Source organism: Stegostoma tigrinum, chromosome 5 (assembly GCF_030684315.1).
Source record: "Stegostoma tigrinum isolate sSteTig4 chromosome 5, sSteTig4.hap1, whole genome shotgun sequence".
NCBI lineage: Eukaryota > Metazoa > Chordata > Chondrichthyes > Orectolobiformes > Stegostomatidae > Stegostoma > Stegostoma tigrinum.
The window spans coordinates 1436800-1448997 of NC_081358.1; the positions used below are offsets into that span (position 1 = coordinate 1436800).

The window sequence follows — 12198 nt, forward strand, 5'->3', positions numbered from 1 at the left end:
AACTTATAATTCCAGATGGATGCTCCAAACTTTCATGTGCCCAGGTGAGGAAAGACCTATCTCCCTTTCTTTCTTCATCCAACCCCTCAGTTGGTCACAACCACATTAGTTTAAAAGGAATGCCCCTCCCTGGTGGATACATTTCTTCCAGACCAAATGAGTTTATGTTTTGAAATGAGCTGGGCTCTCTTGAGCAGACAATGAATGGATTTATTAGTTACTGAGCGTGAAAAGAAATAATAATGCAACACTTATACAGACAGATAAGACATAAGAAGTGAGTCCAAAAAGTTTAAAAACATAGTGAGTCAGCCTCTGAGTCACTTGTAAATGTAGGTGGGAGATGTGGCTATTGCAGTGGGTATGAGCATTAACGGTGATAGTTGAGTAGTCAGTTTTGAGACAGTTTTGTGAGTTTGATGGTCTTGGTTTCTTTTAGCAGCAGTTATCTGGCAGGGCTCAGAGTCCTTGTAGTCTTGTTTTCTTTTGACTGGATTGCTGGTGAACTCCCTCCTAGCACTCAGTGAGAGTCCCATTGCCCTTCCTTTACCTTTGGAAGGGTGGTAGTGACAGTTTTCAAAACTGTGACTTTCACAGCACTGTAGTCTACACACCAGGAAGGCAGGACATTAACACACACAGACCAGGTTCGAAGCCCATTTTTAACCCCTGTCCCCGTATTCTCAAAAGGGGAAACATTTCTGAAGAAGGGTCTAGGCCCGAAACATCAGCTTTCCTGCTCCTCTGATGCTGCTTGGTCTGCTGTGTTCATCCAGCTCTACACCTTGTGATCTCAGGGGAAATATAAACATGTGTCTTACCCAGACTCCTGACCCTCTTCACCTTCACAAATGTGACATTCTGTAATCTGGCTCTCTACAGGCAGCCACTGAATTCATATCTGCAGTATATGGGACCCCATATTTACTTTGTTCAGAACTACAAACTGAAATACAAGGTGGATGGGTGTTTTTTATTCATTTTGTGGTATGAGTGCAGCATTTATTTCTTGTCCCAGCTCCCCTTGAGAAGGTAGGGCTGAGCTGCCTTCTTGAACCATTGCAGTTCTCCAGCTGTGGATTGACCCACAATGCCATTAGGGACAAATTCCAGAATGTTAATGCAGTGGCGTTGAAGAAATAGTAATATATTTCCAAGTCAGGATGGTGAGTGGCTTGGAGGGGAACTTGGACGTGGTAATGAAGGTGTACCTGCTGCCCTTGTCTTTCTCTATGGAAGTGGTTGTGGGTTTGGAAGGTGCTGCCTGAGGATCTTTGGTGAATTTCTGCAGTGCATCTTGTAGATGGTACACACTGCTGCTACTGAGCTGGTGGACAGAGTGGGATGCTTGTGGATATGGTGCCGATCAAGCGGCTGTTTTGTTCTGGATGGTGCCAAGCTTCTTGAGTGTTGTTGGGGTGGCACTCATCCAGGCAAGTGGGGAGTATTCCATCACATTCCTGACTTGTGCCTTGTGGATGGTGGACAGGCTTTTGGAGTCAAGAGGGAAGTTACTAACCACAGTGTGCTAGCCTCTGACTGGCTGTTATAGCTACTCTGTTAATGTGGTGAGTCCAGTTGAGTTTCTGGTTAATGGTAACCCCCAGGATGTGGATAGAGCGGAACTCAGTGATGGTAACAGCATTGAATGTCAAGGGGCTGTGGTTAGATTGTCTCTTATTGATGATGGTCATAGCCTGGTATTTGTGTGGCGCGACTGTTACTTGCCACTTGTCAGCCCAAGCCTGGGTATTGCCCATATCTTGTTGGATGTGAATATGGACTGCTTCAGTATCTGAGGAGTCACAAATGGTGCTGAACATTGTGCAATCATCGGCGAACATCCCCACTTCTGACCTTATGATGGAGGGAAGGTCATTGATGAAGCAGCTGAAGATGGTTGGGCCGAAGACACTAGCCTGAGGAACTCCTGCAGAGATGTCTTGAGCTGAGATGATTGACCCGCATGACCATCTTCCTATGTGTCAGGTATGACTCCAACTACCGGAGTGTTTTCCCCCTGATACCCATTGATGCCAGTTTTGCCAGGGTTCCTTGATGCCACACCCGGTCGAATGCAGCCTTTATACCAAGGGCTGCCACTCTCACATCACCTCTGGAACGCAGCTGTTTTGTCCATGTTTGAACCAAGGCTGTAATGAGGTCAGGAGTTGATTGGCCCTGACGGAACCCAAACTGGGCGTCACTGAGCAGGTTATTGCTGAGCAGGTGCTGCTTGATAGCACTGTTACTGACACCTTCCATCACTTTACTGATGATCGCAAGTAGACTGAGGGGGCTGTAATTGGGCGGGTTGGACTGGTCCTTTTTATGTACAGACCTTTTTCCACATTGTTGGGTAGATGCCAGTGCTGTAACTGGACTGGAACAGCTTGGCTCGGGGAGCAGCAAGTTCTGGAGCACAAGTCTTCAGTACTATTGCTGGAATGTGGTCAGGGAGCATAGCCTTTGCAGTATCCAGTGTCCCCCGCTGTTTCTTGATATCATGTGGGGTGAATCAAATTGGCTAAATATTAGTATCTGTGATGATGGGATGACTGGAGGAGGCTAAAATATCAGGAGAATTTGCAGCTTGAAACATGAAGTACTGCACTTACTTGTGATTTGGGCAATGTAATGTTACTCCTTTTTGAAGCCGAAAGAGAGAGAATTGGAAATTCAATGATCCTGAGATTTCTTTCAATTAACAAAATGTTGCCTTAAAATAGCCCTCGAATCGATTGAGCTACAGAATGTTAACAGTGTAAATACCAAGAGCAGCAGCTTGAGAGGAATATCCACACAGCACAGGCTGAAATCATTGTTTTTCTCTCACACTCTTTCTGTCCTCGTGGGGAGAAGGACAGAAAAACCAAGGCATTTTAAGAGAAAGAATTCAGGCAAGAAAAGTTGACCCAAGAGTTTACCTCATCAAACATTGAATGGAAGACCTATCATCGGCCGACAGACATCAGCATGTCTTCACTGGACAAACCAAGAATAGCAGGACACAGAAAGCTCAGAGGAACAGAGGAAATTTGGGGCGTTGATCCACAAATCCCTGGAGGTGGCAGGACAAGTTAATAGGTAGATAGGAAGGTATACAGGACACTTGCCTTTATCAGTCAAGGCACAGGTAATAAGAGCTGGGATGTTATGTCAGAGCTGAATGGGACTTTGAATAGGGCACAATTGGAGAACTATTTGTATTTCTGATTACTGCACTATAGGAAGGCTGAGATTGCACTGAGAGGGGCTACAGAGGAGATTCACAAGAATGTTACCTGGAATGGAACACTTCAGTTATGAAGAGTGACTGGATAGGATGGGGCTATTTTCCTTGGAGCAGAGAAGGTTAAGGGGAGCCTGATAGAGATGTGCAAAAGTATGAGGCGCAAGAAAATAATGAGTAAAAACATCTATTCCCTTTAATCAAAGAGTCAATAACAAGGGGATATAATTTTGCCAACCACTTCAATATCCCACTTGTTCTCATGCCAACATTTCTGTTGTGGGTCTCCTGTAGTGCTTCAGTGAGGTTTAGCGCAAACTTGCAGAACAACATCTTGGTGACCTTGCAGTCTTCAGGACTCAGTATTGAGTTCAATAATTTTAGAATCTGCCTTTGACGCACTCCCACACCTCAGGCCCTGTCATGGCATAGGCTGCTTTCAGTACACCCAACCCATTTTTACCCACTCATTGTCTTCGTAATTATCTATCGAGCTTTTCTTCTCCCTGACTTGCCATCAACCTCTATTTGTCTACTTTTTCCCTCTCTCTATTTCTCACTACATTCCTCAATTTCTCTCAGCTCCATCTCTATCTGTCTGCTCACTCTGCATCCCCACTGCCCACCCCCCACTCCCTGTCCTCAACCAGTTTTCCAAGCTGTTATGAAGAAGAGTCACTGGACTTGAAATTGTAACTCTGTTTCTCTCCAGAGATGCTCCCAGACCTGCTGAGTTTCCCTGAGATGTTAAAGGGTATAAATTGTGAGGGACAGAGTGAAATGAGACTGGATGACATATTAAAGTGTGCAGGGATTGAGCAGGGAAGCCTTGTTAAACATAAGTGTGTAAGTGCTCCTCCCTTCTCTGCTAATGTCTGGGTCAGGGCTGATTCAGACAGTCTCAGGATTTTCAGCTGCAATACTGTCAATGCTTGTTTTGCAGGGAGGGCGGCTGATTGCTGGCAGTCCAGAGAAACCATTTCAAGGAGAGCTACAAATTGTTCTGAGGGGAGACCATTCAACCCCAGAGTGGCCTTTTGAAAATGGCCCCAATCAGGGGTCAAAGGTGTTGGGTAAGTCACCACTGCTTCACTATCATTGAGCTCTGAAAAGGATCATGCAGATGTGTTCAGATTATAAATCAGGAAAACGGAGGAAATCATCTTTCCTGGTCAATTCCCTGAGAACCGATTGCGCCAATTCTCTTCTTCAGTGAATGAAGCAACAGCCTCTCACATAACTATTTCCCACTTGGACCTTGATCTTATGATTCTGATCACTTTGTTTTGAAGGATTGATGATGAAATGGCAATGTTTCATAGAACATCATAGAGTATAACATTGAAAAGTCTGGTCAATCATGTCTGCAAGCACCCATCAACTGTAGTCCCATCTTCTGGCACTTGGCCCATTGCTATGTACGCTTTGGCATTTCAAGTGTTCATCTAAATAGGTCTTACATGATGTGTTTGTTCTTGCCGTTACCGCCCTTTCAGGCAGCGAGTCCCAGATGCCCGCCACTCTGGGTGAAAAATATTTTTCTTAAATATCCTCTAAACCACCTGCCCCTTAATTTGAATCTGCGTCCCTGGATCGAAGTGAGTAAAGTAGTCCTGTCTACCCTGATATGCCCTCATAATATTGTATACCACAATCAGGTCCTCCTCACTACCATTCACTGCTTGAAGGGAACAACCCCATTCTATCTTCACAGCAGAATCTCTCCAGCCCAAGCAACACCTTGCTAAATCTCCTCAGCACCCCCTGTAGTGCAATCACATATTACCATTGTGTGAGGACCAGAACTGTTCACATTACTCCAGCTGTTGCCTACTTAATGTTATGGATGTAAGTTTGCTCGCTGAGCTGGAAGGTTCATTTTCAGATGTTTCGTCACCATTCTAGGTAACATCATCAGTGAGCCTCCGATGAAGCGCTGGTGTTATGTCCCACTTTCTATTTATCTGGTTAGGTTTCCTTGGGTTGTTGATGTCATTTCCTGTTCTTTTTCTCAGGGGTTGGTAGATTGGCTCCAAATCAATGTGTTTGTTGATGGAGTTCCGGTTGGAATGCCATGCTTCTAGGAATTCTCGTGCATGTCTCTGTTTGGCTTGTCCTAGGATGGATATGTTGTCCCAATCAAAGTGGTGTCCTTCCTCATCTGTATGTAAGGATACGAGTGATAGTGGGTCATGTTGTTTTGTGGCTAGTTGATGTTCATGTATCCTGGTGGCTAGCTTTCTTCCAGCTCAGCGAGCAAACTTACATCCAGAACCTCAACCTGAGCTACAAATCTTCTCAAAACTCGCTAACTTAATGTTATATACAGTTTCATTATAGCCCTTCTACTCTTGTGTTCAGTGCCTCGAATAAAAAAGGCAGGTACCTACTTGCCTTCTTTTTTTATCTACCTGACCTGCCTTTAAGGATCTGCAGACACATACATCCTCTGACCCTTTATGCTTCCTAGGGTCCCATCATTCTTCACTGCACCACTTGCCTTGCTGGTCCTCCCAAAATGTATCACATTTTCTCTTCCAGCGTAAATTCCATTTTCTATTGTTCTGCCAATCAAAAACAGCCTGGTTTCCTCTGAAAGATCACTGATCAAACTCCTACATTCATAAGTAAATCATTAATGTATTATAAATTAGCAAAGGACTCAGCACTGAACCCTTGAGCATGCCATTTGGGCACAAGCTTCCAATTACAAATACAACCTTTGATCATTACTCTTTGCCTCCTGCCCCTCAGCCAATTTTGGATCAGTTTGTCAAATTGGCCTGCGTTCCATGGCCTCTTATGCTCCTGATCGTCTACCTATGCAGTACTATGTCAAAAGCTTTACTGTGGTCCAAGTAGACTGCATCCACTTCACGCATCTGCTCGTCTCCTCAAAAAGTTTAATCAAACCTATCAGAGATAATCTCCCTACTGGAAAAACAGGACCTCATTTGCTGCCCACCAGTCCTCTTTGTATCTCCTGTGTACAAAGAGGATTTGAAAATGAATTTCAGAGCCCTTGCAATCTCCTGTCTTGCCTCCCACTGCTCTGATGTAGATTTCCCACAAATAATTACTCTGGTCCACTGTGTGGCCAGATCCTGTCTTATATTGAAAATGGCCTGGTCCCAATTCAGAATCTGTACTTCCAGTTCATCTTTGTGGCTATCTTAACTCTTACTGTGTTATGATCACTATCACTGAAATGCTCCTCCAGTGATAGGTCTCCCGACTGCTCAGCTTAATTCCCTAAAATTACGGCCAGCACAGACCCCTGTCATGTCGGTCTTTACTGGCGTTGGCTTAAAAAAGGTCTCGTGGATGTATTATAAGAATTCTGTCACTCACACTTTGTCAATCCCAGTTAATAATGTTTTTTGTTAGTTAATTCATGGGACATGGGCATTACTGGCTGGCCAGCATTTATTGCCTGTCCCTAGTTCCCCTCGAAAAGGTAGTGGTGAACTGTCTTCTTGAACCTCTGCAATCTGCATACTGTATATTGACATAGCACAGTGGTCAGCATTACCGCCTCACAGTGCCAGGGACCTGGGTTTGATTCAACCTTGGGTGACTGTCTATCTGGAGTTTGAAAATACTGTCCATATCTGTGTGGGTTCCCTTCCGCAGTCCAAAGATGTGCAGGATGGGTGGATTTGCCCTGTAGCATTCAGGGATGTGCTGGCTAGGTGGATTAGTGATGGGCAATGCAGATTTACAGAGATATGGGTCTGGGTGGGATGCTCTTTCGAACTTTTGGTTCAGACTCATAGGGCTGAATGGCCTGTCCCTGTGCTGCAGGGCTTCTCTGATAACTACATCATGGCTGTTCTGTACATGACCTTCTTTTGTGTGCCTGTGCTCCATATTCCTTCTCCCCACTACCTAACAAACACCTGTTGAACTTAGTTTCAGATTTTCAGCTTGAACCATCCCACCCCACCCTCTTCCTCCAGAAGCAGCCTCATTGGGATTTCTCATTCGAGATTTCCAAAGTCCCTTCTGTGTGACAAGGTGCTTCATGATATCAATCACAGTTCCACTGCACTTTTTACATGACTATTTTCACTACATTCCAATGTAGGTTTCAGTTCCTGTATTTTCAGTTTGCCAGTTGACGTTTTTTTGTTCTGAAAATGTTGCCCAACATTCTTTCCCAGCATTCAGGGCTCCAATGTTTTCACTTTTTGCCTTTGTCCTTATAGGTGTGTTTGGAGGACTGGATCTTCATGGTATTCCCCATTTGGCCTATAAAACCAAACTGGGTTCAACAGCACATGCTGGCTCCCTCAACATAACTCTGGCTGAAGCTGTCGATTGGCAGGTACTGGGGCTGGGGGTTTTACAGAATGTTGCCTAGTACCAATCATTCTGGGATGGATTCTTCCAGTGGCATAACTTACTCACATTTGTACAAGGATTAGGATCAGTACTGGGGGAGAGGGAGCCCAGTTTAGTGGAACTTCACTGAATTGGGAGATTCTACATTGAGGCGAATAAATGGGACCCTGATCTCGGGGTGTATCCTGTTTAAAGAGAACCTATTTTTGAGAAATGAGAATAGCATATGTTCCTGTACCAAAAAAAATTCATGTTTGTTCATGAACTTCCATAAGCAGGGACTGAAGCACCTTCTCTCCCCCTCTTTTTGTATGCAGCTCACTTGAGCAACCAGAGTTTTCTTGCGTTGGAGAACAGAGACACTGCACTCTCCCAACTTCCTCTAGCCACCCCAGGCTGGCCACCTACTACCAGTGTGTCCCTTTGCACTTTCCATCCTTAGCCTGACCTACCTCACCTGAACCCCGCTGCAGCATTTCAACAGAATATCCCACCAGGGGCTAATTTTTAAGTGAAACAAATTCTTTCTGGACCTAATCCAATAAACTGGGCTGCTGGTTGGTCAGTGGTGGGGGACTGTAGCAACCCACTGAACCCAGGTCAATGGGAAACTTATAAATGGTATCTAGTTTATCTCATGGTTCAGATGTTTGTAGATGAAAGCCACTGATTGTTATTCATTTTGTTCAGGAAGGAGATGAGATCCTTGTGTCAACAACAAGCTATAATCATATGCAGACAGAAATCAGAAGGATCCACTCTATCTCCTTTGATAGAAAGACCTTGGGTTTGAACGAAGCACTATCATACACACACATTGGTAAGTCTCAGCTGACTGGATATTCTAACAGATCTCTTGATACTATTGGAAATAAGACCTGGACACACTCTGCTGGAAATTACTATCAAGAGAGAACTATGGCTAATTGTATAGAATTTACAACAGAATCCGGCCATTCGGTCTAACCAGTCCATGCTGGCATTACTGCTCCATTCAATCCTCTCTCTTCCTTCTTCACCTCATACAATCCTGTACTCCCTTCTCCCTCACCTATTTGTTTAGTTTCCCCTGAAATGCATGTCTGCTATTTACATCAATCACTTCCCGTCAGAGCAAGTTCCACATTACCATCGCTCTGTGGAAGAAGACATTTCTCATTGTAAAAAATATATATTGGTGGCCCCTAGTTTTGCTGTTCCCACAAGAAGAAACATTCTCTCTATATCCATTCTCTCAAAACCTTTTGTTATTTTATAAAGGCCTCGATTAGGTCACCTTCAGGCTTTTCCAAGAGAGGGATTTCAGCTAGTGTAGCTTCTCCTGTAATTCCAGTGTCTTATGGTAAATCTTTCTTTAGTTCCTCTTAAGCTTTTTTATACTACTGTTATAAAGCAGAGGTCACCCCCTCTCAAATAACTAAAACTGAAACACCCAGAGAAGTTCACCTCACCTCATAATCTGAGAAAGGAAGTGTGAAACACAGAAACATAAAAGATAAGAGCAGGAGGAGGCCATTTGGCCCTTCTGAGCCTGCTACACCATTCTTCACAATCACGGCTGATCATCCAACTCATTGGCCTAATCCTGCTTTCTCCCATAACCTTTGATCCCATTCGCCCCAAGTCCTATATCTAGTCACTTCTTGAATAAATTCAATATTTTGGCACCAACTAATCCCTGTCGTAATAAATTCCACAGGCTCACCAGTCTTTGGCTGAAGAAATGTCTCTTCATCTTTGTTCTAAATAGTTTACACCGAATCCTCAAACTGTGACCCCTGGTTCTAAGCACACCCACCATCAGGAACATCCTCCCTGTGTCTACCCTGTCCAGTTCTGGTCTCTGTAAGAACCCCCCTCATTCATCTGAACTCCAGCAAAAACAATCCAAACCCAGTCACTCTCTCCTTATACATCAGTACTGCCATCCCCAGAATCAGCCTGGTAAAACCTTCACTGCCCTCCCTCCAGAGCAAGAGCATCCTTCCTCAGAAAAGGAGACCAAAACTGCACACAATATTCCAGGTGTGGCCTCACCAAGGCCCTGTACTACTGCAACAAGTGAAATTTTAATTATTAGCTGTGTCCGTGACTGTGGATCAATCTGATTGGAGATTGTGCATTTTCTTCAAGCTGAAACACAGGAATTGAAGGAAAGTGGCCAGCGTTACACTCTGGCAGCAGACATTGGCCTGCTTAGCAGAAACATCAAGATCATTGGCCATCATCTCCCTGATAAAGCAAATGAAATGTTCGGAGCACGAGTCTTGATCAGTTCCTACTCTCATAATGGAGTAGAGCTCAAAGGTATCTTATCCTTATTTAGCTTATGTAATCGCCTAAAAAGCATTGAAGTATATTCTCTTCGCTCTCTTGTGACAGTGCTCCTGGTGAATGTGAGTTGTTATAAGGGAGTATTACCTGGTATACTTTTATCAACTGGGACTGGGATTTATTAGAACTGGGTTAAGAACGGAGAGCCAGGTATTCAGAAAATCAAAGCTTGTCCTGCAGTCATAATTATGGAGGAAAGATTTAGTGCCAGCTAAGTTAGAAATCATCTAGAGGCAGGAGAAGTTTCAAGCTGGGAGTGAACGCTGAGGAAGGTTATCCAATTTTTATGTTCTTGCATTAAAATAGCTACAAATAACATTACTGTGTGTTAAAATAACGCCATTAAAATCAGAGGCTAAGGGTATGATTATCTGATGTATATGCCAAGATGTGCAAAGTGCTCACTTTAGTGCATTGCCAACTAATACAGTCTATAGCCACTATCTACAAACAAACAAAATAGTTACCTGAGACCATGTAGAAGTTGGCGATTGTTGCATTTCCATACCTTTATATTTTAAGATTATTAAGCTTCAAAAAAAATCAGTAAAGGTGTTTTAACTGAAGGTATTGACCAGGAGTAGCAATGACTTTTTTAAAAAAAACCTCTATAAATCTGTTTTATTTTGAACTAAAAGTAACTCACGTTGAGAACCATTTTACTTCCTGCTTCCTGTGTTTCACTGAGATACATATCCTGTTCATAACAGAGCATCACAATTGCAATATAATAAAATGTGAGGCTGGATGAACACAGCAGGCCAAGCAGCATCTCAGGAGCACAAAAGCTGACGTTTCGGGCCTAGACCCTTCATCAGAGAGGGGGATGGGGGGAGGGAACTGGAATAAATAGGGAGAGAGGGGGAGGCGGACCGAAGATGGAGAGTAAAGAAGATAGGTGGAGAGGGTGTAGGTGGGGAGGTAGGGAGGGGATAGGTCAGTCCAGGGAAGACGGACAGGTCAAGGAGGTGGGATGAGGTTAGTAGGTAGCTGGGGGTGCGGCTTGGGGTGGGAGGAAGGGATGGGTGAGAGGAAGAACCGGTTAGGGAGGCAGAGACAGGTTGGACTGGTTTTGGGATGCAGTGGGTGGGGGGGAAGAGCTGGGCTGGTTGTGTGGTGCAGTGGGGGGAGGGGATGAACTGGGCTGGTTGAGGGATGCAGTGGGGGAAGGGGAGATTTTGAAACTGGTGAAGTCCACATTGATACCATATGGCTGCAGGGTTCCCAGGCGGAATATGAGTTGCTGTTCCTGCAACCTTCGGGTGGCATCATTGTGGCAGTGCAGGAGGCCCATGATGGACATGTCATCAAGAGAATGGGAGGGGGAGTGGAAATGGTTTGCGACTGGGAGGTGCAGTTGTTTGTTGCGAACTGAGCGGAGGTGTTCTGCAAAGCGGTCCCCAAGCCTCCGCTTGGTTTCCCCAATGTAGAGAAAGCCGCACCGGGTACAGTGGATGCAGTATACCACATTGGCAGATGTGCAGGTGAACCTCTGCTTAATGTGGAATGTCATCTTGGGGCCTGGGATGGGGGTGAGGGAGGAGGTGTGGGGACAAGTGTAGCATTTCCTGCGGTTGCAGGGGAAGGTGCCGGGTGTGGTGGGGTTGGAGGGCAGTGTGGAGCGAACAAGGGAGTCACGGAGAGAGTGGTCTCTCCGGAAAGCAGACAGGGGTGGGGATGGAAAAATGTCTTGGGTGGTGGGGTCGGATTGTAAATGGCGGAAGTGTCGGAGGATAATGCGTTGTATCCGGAGGTTGGTAGGGTGGTGTGTGAGGCCTGCTGTGTTCATCCAGCCTCACATTTTATTAGCTCCTGAGATGCTGCTTGGCCTGCTGTGTTTATCCAGCCTCACATTTTATTATCTTGGAAGCTCCTGAGATGCTGCTTGGCCTGCTGTGTTCATCCAGCCTCACATTTTATTATCTTGGAACCTTCCCCTGCAACCGCAGGAAATGCTACACTTGTCCCCACACCTCCTCCCTCACCCCCATCCCAGGCCCCAAGATGACATTCCACATTAAGCAGAGGTTCACCTGCACATCTGCCAATGTGGTATACTGCATCCACTGTACCCGGTGCGGCTTTCTCTACATTGGGGAAACCAAGCGGAGGCTTGGGGACCGCTTTGCAGAACACCTCCGCTCAGTTCGCAACAAACAACTGCACCTCCCAGTCGCAAACCATTTCCACTCCCCCTCCCATTCTCTTGATGACATGTCCATCATGGGCCTCCTGCACTGCCACAATGATGCCACCCGAAGGTTGCAGGAACAGCAACTCATATTCCG

General features: G+C 45.2%; 1 protein-coding gene across 5 annotated transcripts in view; it reads left to right on the plus strand.

Moving 5' to 3' along the window:
• pkhd1l1.1 (PKHD1 like 1, tandem duplicate 1) overlaps nucleotides 1-12198 on the plus strand; it is a 267609-nt gene that overhangs the window by 191357 nt on the left and 64054 nt on the right. For all 5 annotated transcript variants that reach the window (XM_059645764.1, XM_059645760.1, XM_059645761.1 and 2 more), the window contains exons 57-60: nucleotides 4176-4305; nucleotides 7441-7559; nucleotides 8267-8396; nucleotides 9710-9883. In XM_059645764.1, coding sequence (XP_059501747.1) covers nucleotides 4176-4305; nucleotides 7441-7559; nucleotides 8267-8396; nucleotides 9710-9883 — 553 coding nt within the window. The remainder of the gene's footprint in view (nucleotides 1-4175; nucleotides 4306-7440; nucleotides 7560-8266; nucleotides 8397-9709; nucleotides 9884-12198) is intronic.